At 46.8% G+C, this 21462-nt stretch overlaps 1 protein-coding gene across 1 annotated transcript in view; it reads left to right on the forward strand.

Annotated features, from left to right (window-relative positions):
• The window catches only part of LOC140406652 (low-density lipoprotein receptor-related protein 1-like), a 1475832-nt gene that overhangs the window by 475905 nt on the left and 978465 nt on the right, over positions 1–21462 (forward strand). Inside the window, exons 20-21 of the mRNA XM_072494659.1 lie at positions 13900–14064; positions 15955–16199. Coding sequence (XP_072350760.1) covers positions 13900–14064; positions 15955–16199 — 410 coding nt within the window. The remainder of the gene's footprint in view (positions 1–13899; positions 14065–15954; positions 16200–21462) is intronic.

Raw genomic sequence — 21462 nt, forward strand, 5'->3', positions numbered from 1 at the left:
GGTGAAAAGTTCCGGATGGTGGTTGATTACAGCCAAACCATTAACCGGTATCCTCAACTCAATGCGTACTCCCTTCCCCGGATTGCAGACATGGTTAACCAGATCGCACACTACCGGGTGTTCTCCATAGTGGATCTGAAGTTTGCATACCACCAGCTCCCAATCCGCCCAGAGGACCGCCACTACACGGCGTTTGAGGCAGACGGCCACCTTTTCCATTTCCTCCGGGTCCCCTTTGGCGTCACGAATTGGGTTTCGGTGTTCCAAAGAGCAATGGACCGAATGGTGGACCAGTACGGTCTGCGGGCCACATTTCCGTACTTGGACAATGTCACCATCTGCAGCCATGATCAGCAGGACCACGACGCTAACCTCCACCGATTTCTCCATACCGCCCAAACCCTCAATCTCACCTACAACAAGAAGAAATGCGTTTTCCGCACAACCAGACTAGCCATCCTCGACTATGTCGTGGAGAACGGGGTCCTCGGGCCCGACCCTGACTGTATGCGCCCCCTCCTACAACTCCCTCTCCCTCACTGTCCCAAGGCCCTGAAGAGGTGCCTCGGGTTCTTTTTGTATTACGCCCAGTGGGTCCCCCAGTATGCGGACAAAGCCCACCCACTAATCAAGGCCACCATCATTCCACTGGCAACTGAGGCCCGCCAGGCCTTCAACTGCATCAAGGCGGACATCGCCAAAGCCGCGATGCGCGCGGTGGATGAGTCCGTTCCCTTCCAGGTGAAGAGCGACGCATCAGAGGTCACTCTCGTCGCCATCCTCAACCAAGCAGGCAGACCGGTACCGTTCTTTTCATGCACCCTCACCTCCTCTGAAATTCGACACTCCTCGGTCGAAAAAGAAGCCCAAGCCATCGTGGAAGCCGGGCGGCACTTGAGGCACTACCTCGCTAGTAGGAGGTTTACCCTCATCACCGACCAACGATCTGTAGCCTTCATGTTTGATAATACGCAGCGGGGCAAAATCAAGAACGATAAGACCTTGAGGTGGAGGATCAAACTCTCCACGTATAACTACGATATAGTATATCGTCCAGGGAAGCTCAACGAGCCCTGTCCTGCGGCACATGCACCAGCGCGCAAGATGACCGACTACGGGCTATCCACAATGACCTCTGCCACCCGGGGGTCACCCGGCTCGTCCATTATATCAAGGCCCGCAACCTGCCCTACTCCACCGAGGAGGTCAGAGCTATAACCAGAGACTGCCAAATCTGTGCGGAGTGTAAACCGCACTTCTATCGACTGGAAAAGGCCCGCCTGGTAAAGGCATCCCGTCCCTTTGAACGCCTCAGTATCGATTTCAAAGGGCCCCTCCCCTCCAATAACCGCCGTACATATTTCCTCAACATCATAGATGAGTTCTCCCGCTTGCCATTTGCAATCCCCTGCCCCGATATGACCACGTCCACTGTCATTAGAGCCCTGCATAGTGTCTTCATCCTGTTTGGTTTCCCCAGTTATGTCCACAGCAACCGGGGGCGCGTCGTTCATGAGCGACGAACTGCGTCAGTACCTGCTCAGTAAGGGCATTGCCTCGAGCAGGACTACCAGTTATAACCCCTGGGGAAACGGGTAGGTGGAGAGGGACAACGCGACGGTGCGGAAGACCGTCCTACTGACCCTGCGATCCAGGAATCTCCTGGTTTCTCACAGGCAGGAGTTCCTCCCCGATGCGCTCCACTCTATCAGGTCCCTCCTTTGCACGGCCACAAACGAGACTCCTCATGACCACTTGTTTGTTTTCCCTAGTGGAGCTACCTCAGGGGCCTCGCTTCCGTCCGGCTGAGGACACCGGGACCAGTCCTCCTCAGAAAACACGTCAGGAACCAACCCTCTGGTAGAGAGGGTCCAGCTCCTACACTCCATTCCCCAGAATGCTTATGTCGAACATCCCGCTGGCCAACAGGATACCGTCTCCCTCCGGGACCTGGCGCCCGCAGGTTCCACCACCACCACCACAGCAGCCCCCCCACTATATCCCGCCGAACCTACCATGTCCAGCCCCCCCGTCCTATATGGCTCCCGCGTTCCCTCCTGCCCACCACACTGGTCCACAGGAATGAAGCTCCAGAAAAGACGCTCCCGGAGTCCACGCCTGTGCCCGCATCGGCCCCACTTCCGCTGCCAGCACGGATGAGCCCGACACCCGGACCAGAAGCAACAACAGTGCTTCGGCGATCGCAGCGCACAATGCATGTGCCGGACCGGCTGAATTTATGAGCCCGTCACCCCCGCCAGACTTCATTTTTTTTAACAGGGCGTAAATGTGGTGAATGAATAGTACTAGTAATTCACCAGTGTATTAGTATCATGTTCTGCCATTGTGTTACAGCTATGTTATGTTGTTGACCTTGTGGGCACCACCTATGGGCCATTGTGTGGCTTCACCCACAGGGGGATATGTTGGGGCATATACGGGCTTTGCCCATGGCTCCTCCCCTTGAAAGGAAGTATAAAGAGCAGTTGACCTGCAGGCGGTTCACAATATTATACCAGTCGCAGGCAGGCACTGTTCTAAGTTGATTAAAACCACGGTTTACTTCTACTCGTGTCTTTGAGTGAATTGATGGTCACATCACCCATTATTCTGTAAAATGGGCTCCAACTTTAGATGTGATGTGAAACAAAGAGTGGGAATTTGTGATACCCACACCCCCATAGCCATAATCACCCCTCCGGTAAAGTGTTTTGCGGTGACAACTAAGGATGGGCAGTAAATGCTGGCACAGCCTGCGACCCCCACGTCTGATGAACGATTACAATAAAAGGTGATAGCTAGTGTCTGCTGCTTCTGCTCTGTTCCTGTAGTTAACGGCCATCTTGTATTGCAAGAGAGAGTGTAGAAGTCAGTGACTGTGAGCAATGTGTTTGAGTAATGTGCATGCCATAGTTGAATAGCTTTAACATAGAACATACAGTGCAGAAGGAAGTCATTCGGCCCATCGAGTCTGCACTGACCCACTTAAGTCCTGACTTCCACCCTATCCCCGTAACCCAATAACGCCATCTAACCTTTTTTGGACACAAGGGGCAATTTACCATGGCCAATCCACCTAACCTGCACATCTTTGGACTGTGGGAGGAAACCGGATCATCCAGAGGAAACCCACACAGCCACGGGGAGAACGTGCAGACTCCGCACTGACAGTGACCCAGCGGGGAATCAAACCTGGGACCCTGGCGCTGTGAAGCCACAGTGCTATCCACTTGTGCTACTGTGCTGCCCGTGTAGTATGTGTTAAGTATGTGGAAGCAGTGAAAGATGGATGTGAGTTAAGAAGGATTGGCGGTTATGTAATGATAAGGTTGAGTATGTGAATATTTGGCATGCATCTTGATTGTTTGATTGCTTGATGATGGGTGAATGCTAAGCCTCTGGTGCACTGAGCAGTGTCAGAGGTTGGTGGCTATGGTGAGCAGAATATATCATTTGAAGTGACTTTGCCTACCTGTGTGAGATCATTGAACTTCTTATGGCACTGCTAACAGGTTCTTGGGGTCTGACCACCTGCTCCCATTCCCTTCTCTGGATGTGCCTTGGGGATCTCCTGCAGCAACATCGCATCTCTCCTTCCCACCACCTGAACTAATAATTCCATGCCTTTGGCACACTGGGCTAAAGAGCTGGCTTTTAAAGCAGACCAAGGCAGGCCAGCAGCACAGTTCAATTCCTGTACCAGCCTCCCCAAACAGGCGCCGGAATGTGGCGACTCGGGGCTTTTCACAGTAACTTCATTTGAAGCCTACTTGTGACAAGAAGCGATTTTCATTTTCTCACATCAAAAACCATGGAGTCCTCTCTCTTTCCTGTTCCCTGAAATGCAGCATTTTCGGCGGTTTTGCTTCTCTCCAAGTCTTTCACAGGCAGTCTGAAGCAATTTCTCAACAATAAGTGCAGCCCTTTGAGTGGAAAATGTTGACGTTAAGGGCAGTGTAAGCTGGCTCAAACCCACTATTTAGCCTTGTATGCTGACAAGCCCCTGGTTGAGTGTGAAGCATTCAGCAGTGTGTTACCTGCTGGGGGCTTTGTGCTGAAATCATTGGGTTGGGGAGGCAAAATGATGTTTATGTACGGCCTGCCTCCGTCGGACAGGTCATGGATGATCATGCACCACACAACCTGTACCTACCTAAAAACAGGCCTTGACAAATTAGTCTCCACTAGGTCTTCTGATTGAGGATTTTGTCACAAATTCATTCACAGCCATTTCTCAAACCTCTTGGTTCACAATATTCAAACCAAAAAAAGGACACAAGCAATGTAAGTGGCCATTGAAAGTTAGTTGCCTGGACTTCAAGGACAAAATAATCATGGTTTGAAAGTGGCTTCAGGGTTGTCGTTTGGACACACCAAATTTGCAGGGATGTTGCATTTAAACAACTTAGATTAACGGGGTGTATCATCTGCATACGAATTACACCATGATTCTATCACTAAAACTTTACAAGCCATTTAAGTCAGGTTTCATCCATCATTCAGAGAAACCAGGGGCACGATTTAATGGTCGCGCTGCACTGAGAGCGCAACAAAGCTGTTAGATTGCGGGAGAGGCCAAAATCGGGAACCACACCGGGCGCCGAACGGTTCGCGATCTAACCAGCCCGCTCCCGTCAGCGAAATCAGGATCCCGCCATGGCGTGGCGACAAACCAATAATCACCACTTAAGGCCATTCTCCATACTATTAATGGGAATGGCCTGATCTAAAAGCCTCCTGTGATCTAACTGCATCCCAGCAAATGGTCACGTGAGCGCCAATTGGTACACATTTTAAAAATGTGAAGCTAACGGAATGGCTGCTAAGGAGATCTGAGGAGGTGAGGGGCCATCGTCACTCTCAGTCAATGAGCCCTATGACACTGGGGTTGCTGCTCGGTGCCCGTGGGTGTTGGGAGAGCCCCTGTTGGGGACAGCCTCAGTTGGGGAGGGCTGTCATCGGTGGGGGGCTGCCCCTGGGATGGGGGGGGGGGAGTAGATGTCTCAGTGTTCACTGGTCTGCCATGCCACCCCCTCAGTTGCATGCACCCATTACGGGGGCTACATCAGGCCCTGCCTGTCTGTCCCACCAACTATCCATAACAGCCACTGACCATGAAGGCCTCTGGCTGATTGCTCTTGCTAATAGGAAACTGGCAATCATAGTTAAGTGAGCACTCCCAAGTGATTATTGCATCGCATCCCAAGCAGACCCTGATGCTTGGACACTGCGACTGAGCACTGCAGGAAGCAACACCACGGATACAACATCCAGCATCTGAGCACCCAGGGGCTGAGCCCCAGCACCAGGAACATCTCCCCGACCAGAGGGTGTGTGTGTGCACCAATGAGATAACCAGCAGTGGGGGTGTGGGGGATTAGGGGTGCAATGGGGGGGATGGGGAGTATGAGGAAGGAAGGGGCGATAGGGAGTATGAAGGGGCAGCACTGCTGGACATATGTGGGCCAGGGCACGATATGATGCTGGTGGGGGCAGTGCCAAGGCCAAGCTCATGGGGGAATAGGCGCAGAGTGGTGGGCTGAGCCAATGCCAGGGGCCTGGTACCAGCTCACCCGTGTGGCCTGGTGGAGGTTGTTCATCTTCTTACGGCACTGGGTGCCGGTCCCCATGGAGGCACTACCCGAGCTGATGGTCACTGCCACTTCCTCCCAGACGGCACTGACTGCCCTGTGGCTGACTCTCTCCTACGATCCCCTCTGGGGAACAGGGCATCCCACCTGGTCTCGACCGCATCAATCAACCTGGCCATGTCAGCATCCGCGAATCATGGGACTGGTCTCAGCTGCAAGCTGAGTGGGGTTGGCTGTGCAGGTTCAGTTTAAGTGCTACTCCTACTTGTTAGCGGGCAGCTGGTGGGCACCTTTTGCGGTGTGAAGCCCGTGGGGCCTCGTTAAAAGGACCAATTAATGTTTAATACCGCTGACAACCTCGCCGGCCAAGTGTCGAGAAGCCCATAGGAATTCCCGCTCACTACCACACTTAGAAACGGTTCCATTAAATCGCACGCCTGGGACAGGATTCTCCGAGCCTCCACGCTGAAATCACGACCGGCACGGGGACGAAAAATGGGCGTTGATGCTGAAATCCGCCGCGGCACTGGTCCCTGGAGAATCGCCCCGAATCTCGCATGTGCGGTCTACGCAGCGCAGGTAGGGGGCCATTGCCAGATGCCCCCGCAGCGATTCTCTGAGGACAACTGGCCGAGTTCCCGGCGGCATGGTTCTAACCACGTTTTGCCTGTCGTAAACAACCGGTGGCGGCTGAGGATTCAGTCCTGGTGAGGGGCAGGGGATCCTTTGCCGGGGGGGGACTTCACAGACGGCCAAGCAAGTGATTGGGCGGCACCGGTCCACGGGCGCCACAGGCCGCCACCGTTCGCATGTGCGGACTCCCGACAGGAAGTGCAGGGTCCCATATCTGCTGCCAGAGTTGTGAGGAGCACTCCGGGGCCCTGCTAGCTCCCTGTAAATTGGAGAATCATTCTGGACTTTCCAAAGGAAAGACTAGAGTGAAAGACCCGCGTTTTGATGCTGGAGTGGGGACATAGCCCCATTATTGGAGAATCCCGCCCCAGATGTTTATGTATAAAACTAAGTGATGCCTGTATATTTATTTTGAAACATAGCCTTCTATTTGATCAGAGCTCCCATCAGAACATGTAGTGAACTGAACATTTTTAAGACACAGTAATCTTTTAGGTAACCTTCCTTGATAATGAAATGAATTTTGATTATATATTATTCAAAAAATCCAGCAGCTTCTATCGATATGTCAGGAATAAACGAATGACTAGGGTAAGAGGACAGTAGTGGGAATTTGTGCTTGGAGTCCGAGGAGATGGGAGAGGTGCTAAATGAATATTTTTCATCAGTATTCACACAGGAAAAAGACAATGTTGTCGAGGAGAATACTGAGGTTCAGGCTACTAGACTAGAAGGGCTTAAGGTTCATAAGGAGGAGGTGTTAGCAATTCTGGAAAGTGTGAAAATAGATAAGTCCCCTGGGCCGGATGGATTTATCCTAGGATTCTCTGGGAAGCTAGGGAGGAGATTGCTGAGCCTTTGGCTTTGATCTTTAAGTCATCTTTGTCTACAGGAATAGTGCCAGAAGACTGGAGGATAGCAAATGTTGTCCCCTTGTTCAAGAAGGGGAGTAGAGACAACCCCGGTAACTATAGACCAGTGAGCCTTACTTCTGTTGCGGGCAAAATCTTGGAAAGGTTTATAAGAGATAGGGGGCGAGATTCTCTGACCCCCCACCGGGTCGGAGAATCGCCGGGGGCTGGGGTGAATCCCGCCCCCGCCAGTTGCCGAAGACTCCGGCACCGGATATTCGGCGGGGGCGGGAATCGCGGCGCGCCGGTTGGCGGGCCCCCCCGCTCGATTCTCTGGCCCGGATGGGCCGAAGTCCCGCCGCTAAAATGCCTGTCCCGCCGGCGTAAATTAAACCACCTACCTTACTGGCGGGACAAGGTGGCGCGGGTGGGCTCCGGGGTCCTGGGGGGGGCGCGGTGCGATCTGGCCCTAGGGGGTGCCCCCACGGTGGCCTGGCCCGCGATCGGGGCCCACCGATCCGCGGCGGGCCTGTGCCGTGGCGGCAATCTTTCCCTTCCGCCTCCACCACGGTCTCCACCATGGCGGAGGCAGAAGAGACTCCCTCCAATGCGCATGCGCGGGAATGCCGTCAGCGGCCGCTGATGCTCCCGCACATGCACCGCCCGGAGATGTCATTTCCGCGCCAGCTGGCGGGACACCAGAGACCTTTTCCGCCAGCTGGCGGGGCGGAAATTCGTCCGGCGCCGACCTAGCCCCTTAATGTTGGGGCTCGGCCCCCAAAGATGCGGAGGATTCCGCACCTTTGGGGCAGCGCGATGCCCGTCTGATTTGCGCCGTTTTGGGCGCCAGTCGGCGGACATCGCGCCGTTTCCGGAGAATTTCTCCCAGGATGTATAATCATCTGGAAAGGAGTAATTTGATTAGAGATAGTCAACACGGTTTTGTGAAGGGTAGGTCGTGCCTCAAAAGCCTTATTGAGTTCTTTGAGAAGGTGACCAAACAGGTGGATGAGGGTAAAGCAGTTGATGTGGTGTATATGGATTTCAGTAAAGCATTTGATAAGGTTCTACGCGGTCGGTTGCTGCAGAAAATACGGAGGCATGGGATTCTGGGTGATTTAGCAGTTTGGATCAGAAATTGGCTAGCTGGAAGAAGACAAAGGGTGGTGGTTGATGGGAAATGTTCAGACTGGAGTCCAGTTACGAGTGGTGTACCACAAAGATCTGTTTTGGGGCCACTGCTGTTTGTCATTTTTATAAATGACCTGGAGGAGGGCACAGAAGGATGGGTGAGTAAATTTGCAGATGACACTAAAGTCGGTGGAGTTGTGGACAGTGCGGACGGATGTTACAAGTTACAGAGGGACATAGATACGCTGCAGCCCTGGGCTGAGAGGTGGCAAATGGAGTTTAATGCAGAAAAGTGTGAGGTGATTCATTTTGGAAGGAATAACAGGAAGACAGAGTACTGGGCTAATGGTAAGATTCTTGGCAGTGTGGATGAGCAGAGAGATCTCAGTGTCCATGTACATAGATCCCTGAAAGTTGCCACCCAGGTTGAGAGGGTTGTTAAGAAGGCGTATGTTGTGTTGGCTTTTATTGATAGAGGGATTGAGTTTTGGAGCCATGAGGTCATGTTGCAGCTGTACAAAACTCTGGTGCGGCCGCATTTGGAGTATTGCGTGCAATTCTGGTCGTCGCATTATAGGAAGGATGTGGAAGCATTGGAAAGGGTGCAGAGGAGATTTACCAGAATGTTGCCTGGTATGAAGGGAAGATCTTATGAGGAAAAGCTGAGGGACTTGAGGCTGTTTTTGTTGGAGAGAAGAAGGTTAAGAGGTAACTTAATTGAGGCATACAAGATGATCAGAAGATTGGATAGGGTGGACAGTGAGAGCCTTCTTCCTTGGATGGTGATGTCTAGCATGAGGGGACACAGCTTTAAATTGAGGGTAGATAGATATAAGACAGGTGTCAGAGGTAGGTTCCTTACTCAGAGAGTAATAAGGGCGTGGAATGCCCTGCCTGCAACAGTGGTGGACTCGCCAACACTAAGGGCATTCAAATGGTCATTGGATAGACATATGGACGATAAGGGAATAGTGTAGATGGGCTTTGGAGTGGTTTCACAGGTCGGCGCAACATTGAGGGCTGAAGGGCCTGTACTGCCCTTCTATGTTCTATGTTCTTTCGCCATCGGTCATAATATTCATGTGATTGTAATGCTGAAATATAACTGGTAAATTTACTTTCTTATAGCTAGTTGAGAAATATTATTAAGTGACTTTTTCCAAAGAGATAATTTTGTGTATGACTTTCAGCTCCAATGTATTTTGATTTGACATTGAAAGAAATAATTTGGATTGATATAGCAACACTCACATTCTCAGGATATCTCAAGCCAATTTCCAAACTGATTATTTTTTTATTGGATTAACCCAAATTTGAGGAGGTATATTTGAATTAATTTGAATATATTTTCAAACTGTGTTGTGGTTAAATCTCTCATGAAGAAATCTACCTAAGGTACTGTAGCTACATGTTGCTATTAAAAAATGTTTTTTAATTAACTGCGAGCTACAGCGTAATTACAAAAATCAGCCAACTGAAATATAACCCACAGCTAATTAGTCAGAACTAAACAAATGTCTTTATTAATTGATCGATTCTACGTTATCTATGTAGTCTGCAAGCGATATTTGTCCACAAAGGTTATAATTCTGTACATGACTGATTGCTAAATAAAACATAGAAAATTTCTATCAGCTGTCTAGACAGTGTCAAAGTCTGTTATCAGCCGCTGAGTGCAATAAGCAATCTTTCAGATGAAAGTCAGCTTTTCGAACTCTGTCAACATCAATCTGGAAATGTTCACTTTCCATTCGAGAAAAAAAGTCCCCAAAATGTTATTCTTAGCTCCACCATGTTCCAGACCCCATAACCTGGCTAAGAGGTTGAGAAAGTAAATGACTCCCACGGCACTGCCAGTGTTGCTTGTTAGCTGGCCGCACGTTATCTATGACGTTCCAGTGGTGACTTTCTGATAGACACTCCCTTTGAGAGAGACCTCCTTCTGCACACAACTACCTGGGAAGTCATTCCTGTCCAATATCAAAACAGAAAGCAGAAGAATATTGTGTGAAATTGTTAGGTGTTCATCCAATAAATGCAATGGTCATTTCGAAACAGTCATTGCAAATCATAGGTGGAAAAGCAAATCATGTTCCAGTTGAGCCTCCTGCAATAGATCTTTCAAGTAGGAGCAGTTTTCAAAACTAGCCAGGCATTTTTATTTCATTCAGTGTGTAATTAGAAAATGTGAAGTTTGGAAATGTCAACAGTATTTCTGTTATTGCTTTTTGTTTGTTGGGAGCACTATGGCTGTTTGCTGAAATCACTCTCATTAAATACATGACAAAAGCAAAGAGAGGGAGGTCTTGTGGCGCAATGGGTAGCGTTCCTGCCTCTGAGCTAGAAGCTCCGGGTTCGAGAGCCATCCTAGGACTTGATGGCCAAGGATGGGTGGTGGATGGGTGGTCAACAGGTTGAGTATCAACCTGCAAAATGCTCCCTGCATGCCAATGGCAGGTCGTAAGAGCGGGACAGCCAAGCTTGATGCAGAGTGAAAACCTTCAGGCTATAAGCCTCTGGCAACAGGCTAGTGACCTGTTCCAGGAAATAAACTCACCTGGGGAACAGATGAAAATCTGCCTTGCATTACTAAGTGTGGAAAGACAAACCAACAACAGAAGCAAGGAGAAATTGCACACAAGGCTGTACTAAAATGCAGCTGTTAAGTATAAAATACAAAGGAATGTCATGTTCTACTTCATAATTTGTGTTTACAGGATCTTTAAAATGTTGGACACTTCAAGTTAGAAGCATACTTCACATTGAAGGAATGGCTTACCTTGATATAGATCAACTTCTCACACTTATTAAAGGGCAGTAATTTAAAAATGCCGAAAGTATTCCATTGAATTGATTAAGAACCAATGTGTTTCCAAGTTTGAGCCCTAATCTGCTTTCATTTCAGTGGAGGAAGCAGTAGAGGTGCTGTCACCTGCCTCAATATCCTTGGATGAGGGTGGTGAAAATTCATGGCTCCTACTTCTGAAATGTTCAGTCACGCCTGGAGAAAATATGCGTGAATTTACATTTATTGGGTCTATGTGATCAGATTATACAATAATGCTCCCCGTGTCTGCCAACACCCATTGCAAATCTCACCCAACCATAATGGGCGCACTTGAATGAGGTAACAAAAGGCTGTGCCACCTGCGGCATTGTGCACTCAGAAAGAACAGACAACATCAGAAAGTGAGAGAAATAAAACAGGCAACAAAAAGAATCAATCACATGAACTTTACATGGAAAGGTTTACCAAGTTGCTTTCCCATCAGTGCTGGATTAAAACAATATTGGAGGGGCTGGATGGTGTGAGATTGTAGTCATTGATTGTTAAATCTGTAGCAGGATCAAGAAGGATGAGAAGGAACTGCACACTGCAAAGGAAACAAGAGATAAAATTATTGTCTGTATTAGAAAGAAGCAGTTCATAAAAGGCTGAAATGGTGTGTAAAAAAAACCCAATTATTTATCATGGCGATGTGAGGACAAATTGGATGTGAATTCTGCAAATCCATTCACCTTTGATTGTCATAATAATCTTTGCCGTGCTTCAGTTTGAAGGCAGTAATGTATTAATCTATAGCAAAACTGTTGAGTGCCTATTCCTGTCCCAACACGCAGCCACGAACAACCTACGGGAATTTCAGGAAAACATGTTGTTTAATCCACCTGTGGTATTGCTGCGCAGAAGGCCTGCCGCCTAAATAAAGCAGCTCCACTCAATCCACACAGATAGATTCAATCCACATATATTACTGCACTGTGGGGACTCACCTCAAATACTGGCATTAGTATGTAGGTGCATGTTGGTGAAATAATGAGACAAAATAAATGCATATCAAAGTGTTCTTCAATCGAGCCATTTCGGAGAGCAGGGTTTGGGCTAAAATCTAGATGTGCTCAAATGTTGAAGTCAACAACTGAAATGCAGTGACATTTTCCAGCTGTGCTTACATAAAACAAACAAAAGGTAAATAGCATACAATGGCACCATTGTACAAACATTCTCTTTCAGTCACACCGTCACATACTTCTCAACAGTAATACAGCTTTGTTCTTAGTTGCTATTAGTGACCTGTCTCGTTTTTCTCTTGATGTGAAAAAAGCTACAAAAGGAAAACGTAACAGGAAATACATGGTTGGGAGTGAAAATTGGATGCTTTTGAGGGTTTACAAGGAAACAGTGGACAGTGCCAGTGAGCTGCACAAATTGTGAGAATAGTGTTGGGAAATTTTGTTATTGCACTTTAACCCAACTATTAAATTGCTTTACAAAGCTGCAAGCAAACCGTATCTACCTCTTTTTAATTATTCCTGTGAGATTATAGCAATGTGCTTGGGAGGGACTATATACCCCGCCCACGCTGTGTTTTCTGGCAGAGGAGGTGGCTTGCCATGGCCGCCGACACAGTCTTCTAATCCCGCCGATGTCTGTGGCATTTTACGTGGCTCGTCTGCCCTGCTGGGGAACCCACTGCCAGTGGCAAGGGTCAAAACATCTCCGTCTTGATGTTAGACTAATGCTTGTATTGTCATTTTACTTTTTTGAGGAAATATTAGTTTTATTTGTTGGAAATTCCACGAGAGTTAATGTTAATGGCGGCATTCCTGGTTCAACTACCAAGGTTAGCATATTAAAAGGGGGTGGCACTCAACCATTATACAGATTTTGTCTTGTCCAAATGCATGGGTTTTTGTTTTGCCAGCCCAATATCAGTCAGACCTCTCATAATATTCATTGGAGTTCCCTCCAATGTCGGCAAGCTTGTACAAAAACAGTCTTGTCTGCCAATGTTATGTATCTCTTTTAACTTCACATGTCCCAGCAACTCGTGGCCGCTGTGCTCAGAGCACGAACTTCAGACCCAGTGTTCATCATCCAATGTAAAAATAGAAATTGGACACTTCGGTGAAAGAATGTGTGTGAGAGCCAGACAGAAAGATTGAGAAGCATATAGAAGACGGAGGAGATAGCAAGGGAAAGGGATTTACGGAAAGAATAATTGAGAAAGGGAGAGAGAAAGAAAAGTCAGTTGCAAAGAAAGATACCAATCGCATGAGAAAACTATGTGAACTTTACAATGAAAAAGAGAAAATATAAGTGAAGAGTAAATTGAAATAGGAATCGAATTACAAAGTGACAACAAAGTAGACAATTCCAGGAATAGCGGCTGCAATGAGAAACCGCAGTGTATTAACTAATGTGTGTATATGTACACAAGGGCAGCAGGGTGGCACAGTGGTTAGCACTACTGCCTCACAGTGCCAGGGACTTTGGTTTGATTCCAGTCTTGGGTAACTGTGTGGAGTTTGCGCATTCTCCCCATGTCTGTGTGGGTTTCCTTCTGGTGCTCTGGCTTCCTCCCATAGTCCAAAGATGTACAGGTTAGGTGGATTGGCCATGATAAATTGCCCCTTAGCATCCAAGGATGTGCAGGTTAGGTTATGTGGATGTGCAGGTTAGGTTATGTGGATGTGCAGGTTAGGTTATGGGGATGTGCAGGTTAGGTTATGTGGATGTGCAGGTTAGGTTATGGTGATGTGGAAAGGAGACTCGATGGGTCGAATGGCTTCCTTCTGCACTGTAAGGATTCTATGATTTACAATTGATATGAGATTCAAGCTTCAGAATTTTAAAAATGCATACGTTATGTTGTGAAATATGTTAATATTTGGAATGTTTTTTTGTTTAGAATCCTCTTTTGGACAGATTGGGATTCTAGTTTCCCACGTATTGAGGCTGCGTCAATGAGTGGAGCAGGAAGAAAGGCCATCTACAAAGCTTTGGGGACTAGTGGATGGCTTAATGGATTAACAGTGGATTACCTTGAGAACCGAATTGTTTGGATTGATGCAATGTAAGGTTAATACTTTTTCTTTCTGAAAAATTGGAACAAAAGATGTGTGTCTTTTCTTTTTACGCATTATCATTGTTCGTCCCTCTTATCAATTGTCCTGGCTTTATTCTGAGAAACACATTTATTTCCTGTTACCTATCATCAATCAAAACTACAGCTTTACTTTTGGCTTATCTTGAGAAGTTACCATTGTAAAATGATTTGAACATTTTTAGATATGATAGAAATGAAAATCATCCAAGATGATCTTGGAGTCAATCTTTCTTTCATCAGTCCACAACAACAACCTTAATGTAAAAGAAAATGAGTGAATATTTTCTAATATAATCCCAAAGATAGAAAAATTGTCTTTTTTTTCCTGTCAGCTAGATGTTCCTTTCTGACTGGAGCAATCTTCCAGCCTGCAAACAGCGTGGATCACAATCAATGCCAAAACCTTAAGTCTAAGCCAGAGGTATTAGTAGAGGCGGGTACAATTGTGTCTTTTAAAAAGCATTTAGATAGTTACATGGGTAAGATGGGTATAGAGGGTTATGGGCCAAGTGCGGGCAACTGGGATTAGCTTAATGGTAAAAACTGGGCGGCATGGACTGGTTGGGCCGAAGGGCCTGTTTCCATGCTGTAAACTTCTATGATTCTATGATTCTATGATTCTAATGAGGATGTTTCCAAATCAAAACTCTCATCCACTCCTGGCCAGATCTCGTTGATGCCTGTCAGAGAAAGGCTAAAGGAGGACAAAACTGAGAAATTTCACTGAAGGTTGTGGTCAGATATTATGTTTGCCCTCACTAATTGCCCTGACCCAACCCCGATATCCTCCTCAATCAGTATTACTGGGGATATTTCCCAAGCCTCTTTGGAAGATTTTGCACATTCTGAGAGGGCTACATTCTAGGACTTAAGACGATCCCAGTAAAACAAGGAGCAGGTACTTAATTAATGCTGGATGATTCCTGAGAGGGCCTGACACCTTTTCAGATGATTTAGCAGCTGGAGAGGTAGATTGTTAGGTGCCAGAGAGGCCTTTTTCAGCTGATAAGGTGGTGCTCCATCTGTTTTATTTTGCCTCCATGATGTTGCCTGCCTCATATGTTCTCTATCCTTCTGATGCTGTAACCGTACACCCATGGCTTTACCACATAAGTCCTTGATTTTTATTTTACCATCTGTGTGACTGACCCTGCAAGAATTCTCCATAAGCTTCAACTCATTCATAATTGCTCAATATGTATGCTAATCCACCATTAGTCCAAACTCTTCCTCATCAAGATTTACTGACTCCCTTTACTTACAATGTGACAGCATCGTGATTTCAAAATTTGATGTAAGCAGGTTGGCAGGCATGTGGTCATCGACCCCTTAGATCCTTGTTTCAAGTCTTGCTAATATTGTCCTTTAACTAACCAGGGTGTGCACTGGAATGCCATCGGTTGACACACATTGACTTTTAATTTGTCCTACAGGGAGGCAAGGAAGCTTCTCCTTGTCACTTTTCTCACCTTATTGTTTCAAATTTAGAACCTGGCAGATGTTTGGTTACACAGCAATTTTGAAGAATACTTAAAGCTGAATTGGGAAGGTTGAAATTGAATATTCAAATGGATTTCAATGACCATGTTTAATTTGTGTGGAAAGCACTCACTTTCTTCGCAGTTTTCAACTGTACCTTAAACTTTACTCGCTCTGTCCCTTATCAAGTAGTCTGCACTGATAGCAGCATGTCTTCCTTGTTAAAGTATCATCTATTTAAAAATAAATTCTTTAATTTGTGCATTTAGAATATTAAGCATTTTCGTAATCAAAATGTATGACGCAAACTCAGTTCCTGCTTTTTTCTAAATTTTCTTTGCCTTTGTTCTTTTGTGTCTTATTTTTATTTTGATGCAGGTCTGATGGTATTTATTCAGCCTTATATGATGGCAGTGAATTGATTGAAGTCTTGCACAATCATGAATACCTTTCACATCCTTTCGCCGTAACATTGTACGGAGGTGATGTTTATTGGACCGACTGGAAGACTAACACCCTCCTGAAAGCCAACAAATGGACTGGCCATAATGTTACGGTGGTACAAAGAACTAGCGCACGACCATATGACCTACAGATTTACCACCAAACCAGGCAGCCTCAAGGTACGTTAGCTATTTCGCTTCTGCTACTGTCGACTTTGCAAAATGACAGAACAGCTTGTGAGATTAAATGAAATGAAAATCGCTTATTGTCACAAGTAGGCTTCAAATGAAGTTACTGTGAAAGAAGCAAACATGTGAGGAAATAAATCAGTAACATTTATAATTACTCCTACAGACGTCTGATAAACTGTGCTGCAAAATGATATGGCTAATTTTAACTCGCCTACAGTGCAGAAAATGTGTTGAGAAAATGTTAAATAGCTACAGCTTCATTGTGATTTCCCTAAGCACCACATTTATATTCGAACATTACCTCAGTCATACTGGTGTTTCCTGTGGCAGTTATGACTGTAAATGCCCTGGTATAGTTGGACCACAGAAGGCATCGCTGGAGCTCCCACAGTGAGTGAAAGATAGCACAACGTGCGTAACCAAAAGGAAAGGGAGGCTGAATAGCTGAGGTTCTGATGAAAAATAGCATCCAAGTATTTTCCCTTGTCTTAGATTTCGCACCCCAGTCATCGAGAATGGCATTGAAGGAGATGGTCATAAGCAGGGATTCAAACCAACTATGCCGACGTAAACATATGTTTGTTTCCTTTAAAATTAACGTAATTGTTATTGAATTAAACGTGCTGTGTAAAATATTCTACATCTAAGAAACTAAAAAAAAAGGTTTCGGTGGAAATATTGAGCTTGCAATCCAGAAAGATCTGTTAAAATATCGTGAGCGGGATTCTCCGCTCACCGGTGTTGTGTTGGGCACTCTGGATCCGTGGAACACATACAGGTCACCAACACTTGAAATAGTGCAACACTATTTTATTGAGTCATTAATAGTTTAACATACTCTCACTGTGGGTTAACACGATACTAGCTTTAACTAAAGACCTTTGCCTTGTCCTAACCAGTCGATGTACTCAGCACATGGAGAATGTCTGTGCTGCAGGCTGTGAGCTCTGTCCTACTAGGAAGCTGCAGCTCGAATGAGCGGGAACTCTGATGCCCCCTGTCTTTATAGTGCGTGTGCTCTAATTGGTGACTGGCTGCAGTGGTGTGTGTGTTGATTGGTCCCACTGTGTGTCCATCAGTGTGTGTGTCTGCACCATGCTATACTGGTGTAAATTATGACAACCGGCAGGGCGGGCTATACCGGTGCCAAGGAGTGGCGTGAACCAGTCCAGCGTCGGGCCGCACCTTTGGGGGTTCGGCCAGCGTCGGAGTGTTTGGCGCCATGCCAACCGGCGCTTAAGGGCCTCCGCCGGCTGGCGCGAGTTGGCACATGCGCGGGAGCGCCAGCGTGTTCCGGCACATGCGTCGAACTGCTGGGGTAATCCTAGCGCATGCGCAGGGGGTTTCTTCTTCGCACCAGCCATCGCGGAGGTTCACAGTGGCCGGCGCGGAGGGAAAGTGTGCCCCCACGGCACAGGCCCGCCGGCAGATCGGTGGGCCCCAATCATGGGCCAGGCCACCATGGGGGCCCCCCTTGGGGCCAGATCCCCCCAGAGGACTCCGCAGGCTGCCCGCAGAGCCATGTCCCGCAGGTAAGAACCTTGCGTAATTTACGCTGGTGGGACAGGCCGAAAACAGGTGGCGGCTCGGCCCATCGCGGGGCGGAGAATCCCTGGGGGGCCGCGCCGACCAGCACGGCGCGATTCCCGCCCCTGCCAAAATCCCAGCGCCGGAGAATTCGGCAGCCGGCATCGGGGCGGCAGGGTGCGATTCACGCTGCCTCCCCGGCGATTCTACGACCCGGCGGGGGGTCGGAGAATCCCACCCCGGATGTTTTGACTTGAAACCACGTCACTAAAATGCTGTATCATTAATAACATTGCACAGGACTCAGCTGGTCGCAATTGTAGCCAAATAGGATGGGAATCAATCTTGATTTTTAAGCCAGATATGTTTTCCCCAACTGTGCAATCTGCCTGTGATACCACTCATCTAAAGATTAGCCTGAAAACTGTCAAAAAAGATTTATTGTAAAAGTCAATAATAGCTGTTTCACTTTTGGTTTCTTGGGAGTTCAACACTGTGAATCATACAACAATCTAATTCTTACAGTGCAGAAGGAGGCCATTCAGCCCTCCGAAAGAGCACCCTATCTCTGCCTAATCTTTGGACACTTATTTGCAATTTAGCATGGCCAATCCACCTAACCTGCACACCTTTGGATATCTGAATGTCATGTGGGTAATGGTACCATGGAAAGTTCTCCCGAAAAAGATAAAATTGCCCCCCCCCCCCACCAATAGAAATAATGTACTTACTTTACCAATGACTCTGCAAGGTGGCATTTTACCTAAGTAAAAAAAAATGTATTGTTTCCTCAGCATTACACTTTTATCCCTTGTGACTATGCTTCTCAAGTGTTTTCCCACTGGGACCCTAATTTGGGGTTTTGAAGTTGCTGTGGCTCTTCAGTGGGAACTGTAAGATCAGAGGGTGGGGGAAGGGGGGGGGGCACTTATGAGAGTTGGGAAAGGGGCAGATTTTTAATCTTCACATGTTTCAAAAACGATACCTTTCCTGGTGGATTTTGGGAGCAGAAATCAACCCTCAAGCATCAGGTCATTTAAGCCAGGCTCACCATTAAAGGGGCCTCGCAAGACATTCCATCAAGTTCTGCTGTAGAGCTCACGAGCACAGAATCCCGTGAGGCCATGAACTGCAGTTTGGAAACATTGCTTCATGATGCAGTATGATTGATGAAGTCCGTTATGAGTTAGTTTCATGCAACATAAAAGCTGTCAACTGTGCCGGGGAAAGACGAGCCAGCCACTGCAAACAAAATGGTGAACCAACCAGTGGCAATATTAGGGCTGCAGGGGAGGTCATTCCCATAAGAGGGCCCTTCCTTGGGTCGTGGAGCTTCCAGAAAAGAATAGTTCACTCTTGCAGGAGCCCCTCAGAGGCTGCCTCAATGCAGCTGATGGACTTTTCAAGTAGTGGGTGGTCATTCCAACATCAGAAAAAATGTTGGCAACATGGGAAAATGCTCATCAGAAAGCCAATTAATTGGCCGCCCACTTTGGGTGATTGGGGTGGCCGAGCCACTGCACGGTAGAGCAGTGGCTAGCACAATTGCTTCACAGCTTCGGGGTCGATTCCCGATTGTATCGCTGTCTGTATGGAGTCTGCACATTCTCCCTTTGTCTGCATTGGTTTCCTCCAGGTGCTCCCACAGTCCAAAGATGTGCAGGTTAGATGGATTGGCCATACTAAATTGCTCTTAGTGTCCGAAAAGGTTGAGTGGGGTTATGGGGATAACTGGGATAGTGTGGAAGTGTGGACCTTAAGTGGGGGTGCTCTTTCCAAGGGCCAGTGCAGACTCAATGGGCCGAGTGGCCTCCTTCTGCACTGTAAATTTGATGAAATCGATGAAATCTATGAAATGTCTGCACTGGAAATATCACCTGGTAAGAAGCTTTATTCCTGCTCCTGAAAGCAGTGCTCACAGTTTTCCATGTCCCCATCTCCCAGCAAGAATATTAGCCATTCAATCATTAAAATCGAGATGACAGTGGACCAGCAAATTCAAAGGATTCCCTTGCCCCCTGCCCCAGTTGAGCTACCTGCAGTGGAAGGGTGGTGAGGACTCAATGTTGATTGTGTGTTAATCTGATGGCACAGTGTGTCTCTTAATGGTTCTGTTCAGAAGGCTTCTTCAGAAGGCTTTTTCCCCTCTCCATCACTCATCATTCATACTTGTCCCTTACACAGTTCATCACGGGTTTCTTTTTCATTGGGACAAAACCTTGTAATACTTCAACTTTCTTTGACTGTGTTTCACTGCAAAAAACGAAGACCTTCTTCAAGCAAAGCTATGGAACAGCCAGAGACGAATGGCTATTTGAGGCTTGTTACAATGGAATGGATTTAAAAGTACTGAAGAAATTTGTTCTGGAAATCTTTGCTATGTGCATTGAGCTGGATGATTATTGATGGAGGAAATGAAAAAAGAACTGAAAATCGCTTATTGTCACAAGTAGGCTTCAGATAAAGTTACTGTGAAAAGCCCCTAGTCGCCAGATTCCAGCGCCTGTTCGGGGAGGCTGGTATAGGAATTGAACTGCTACTGGCCTGCCTTGGTCTGCTTGAAAAGCCAGCTATTTAGCCCTGTGCTAAACCAGCCCCTACCTCATTGTTGCTGAATTGCAGATAACTTGCTGACTGGTGTCATGTGAGAGTCCCTTTAAGAAAAGTGTGTTTTATCAAATGGCTGCAATGATGTCATTGTGTGGGTGGAGCGGGAATGTGATTCTGCATTTTACTTTCGTTTTGAGCTGGAAGCTCTTTTTGGCTCTGTGTTTTAGTTTCACTTTCAGTTGGAGAGCTGCATTCAAACCAAGCAGATGTATACTGGTCTCTCTCTGTATGTTAAACAAGGTGTTTACATCACTTGATAATTTTAAATTGGTAGCTGCTCTCTGTAGAGAATTCAAACCTACTGTCTTTGTTAAAAAGTGTTTTGGCTTGTGGATGTTGTTAGGAAAGTTACTGAAGTTTACCTAGAGAGTACTGTATCATTTTGGGGGGTTATTAGTGTTGGTAGTTGGTAAGATGTTTACTGTGGGTTTATAAAATGTTAACTGTATTCATAGAATAAACATTGTTTTTGTTTTAAAATACTTTTAGTTCTCTGTTGCATCACGCCTATAAAGTGGGCCCTTGTGCTCCCCATGACCAAAATCTATTTCAAGTTGTGTGTCAGGTGAACATCATGATATATTTTGGTGTTCTCTAAACCCTGGCCCATTGGTAATTTTTGAGGTGGTTGAGCTGTGCAGCAAAGTATTGTGAGTCAGGACTAATGAAAACATCTTTGTAAAACCATTTCATTTAGCGAGGCCGTTTTATAATATACTGGCAGGAATTATATTTTTGTGGGGCTGCTCTGAAGACCATGACCATAAAATTCAGTTCACTAGTGCATGTTATTTGGGCGCAACGAATGGCGTCTTCCTCCACAATGGCATCTGTAGCAATGTAGCATGTGTGTGAGGCGTGTTGACTGTAAATTCGATGAGGCTATTACTATGAGTGGGAAACAACCACAGGAAGCATGTACTCAGTAAGTGTTCAGCAGCAGGTAGAGCCCCTCCAGCAGTGATACTTAAAGGAATCATCATCTACTCTCAGGTTAGTTGATTTCTATTGGCTCTGTTGGGATCATAGAATTGTTCAGTAGTTGCTGGACTTGCCAAAAGCTGCTGAAGTCTGCAGCATGTCATAGATCGTAGAATTTACAGTGCAGAAGGAG

Source organism: Scyliorhinus torazame, chromosome 2 (assembly GCF_047496885.1).
Source record: "Scyliorhinus torazame isolate Kashiwa2021f chromosome 2, sScyTor2.1, whole genome shotgun sequence".
Taxonomy (NCBI): domain Eukaryota; kingdom Metazoa; phylum Chordata; class Chondrichthyes; order Carcharhiniformes; family Scyliorhinidae; genus Scyliorhinus; species Scyliorhinus torazame.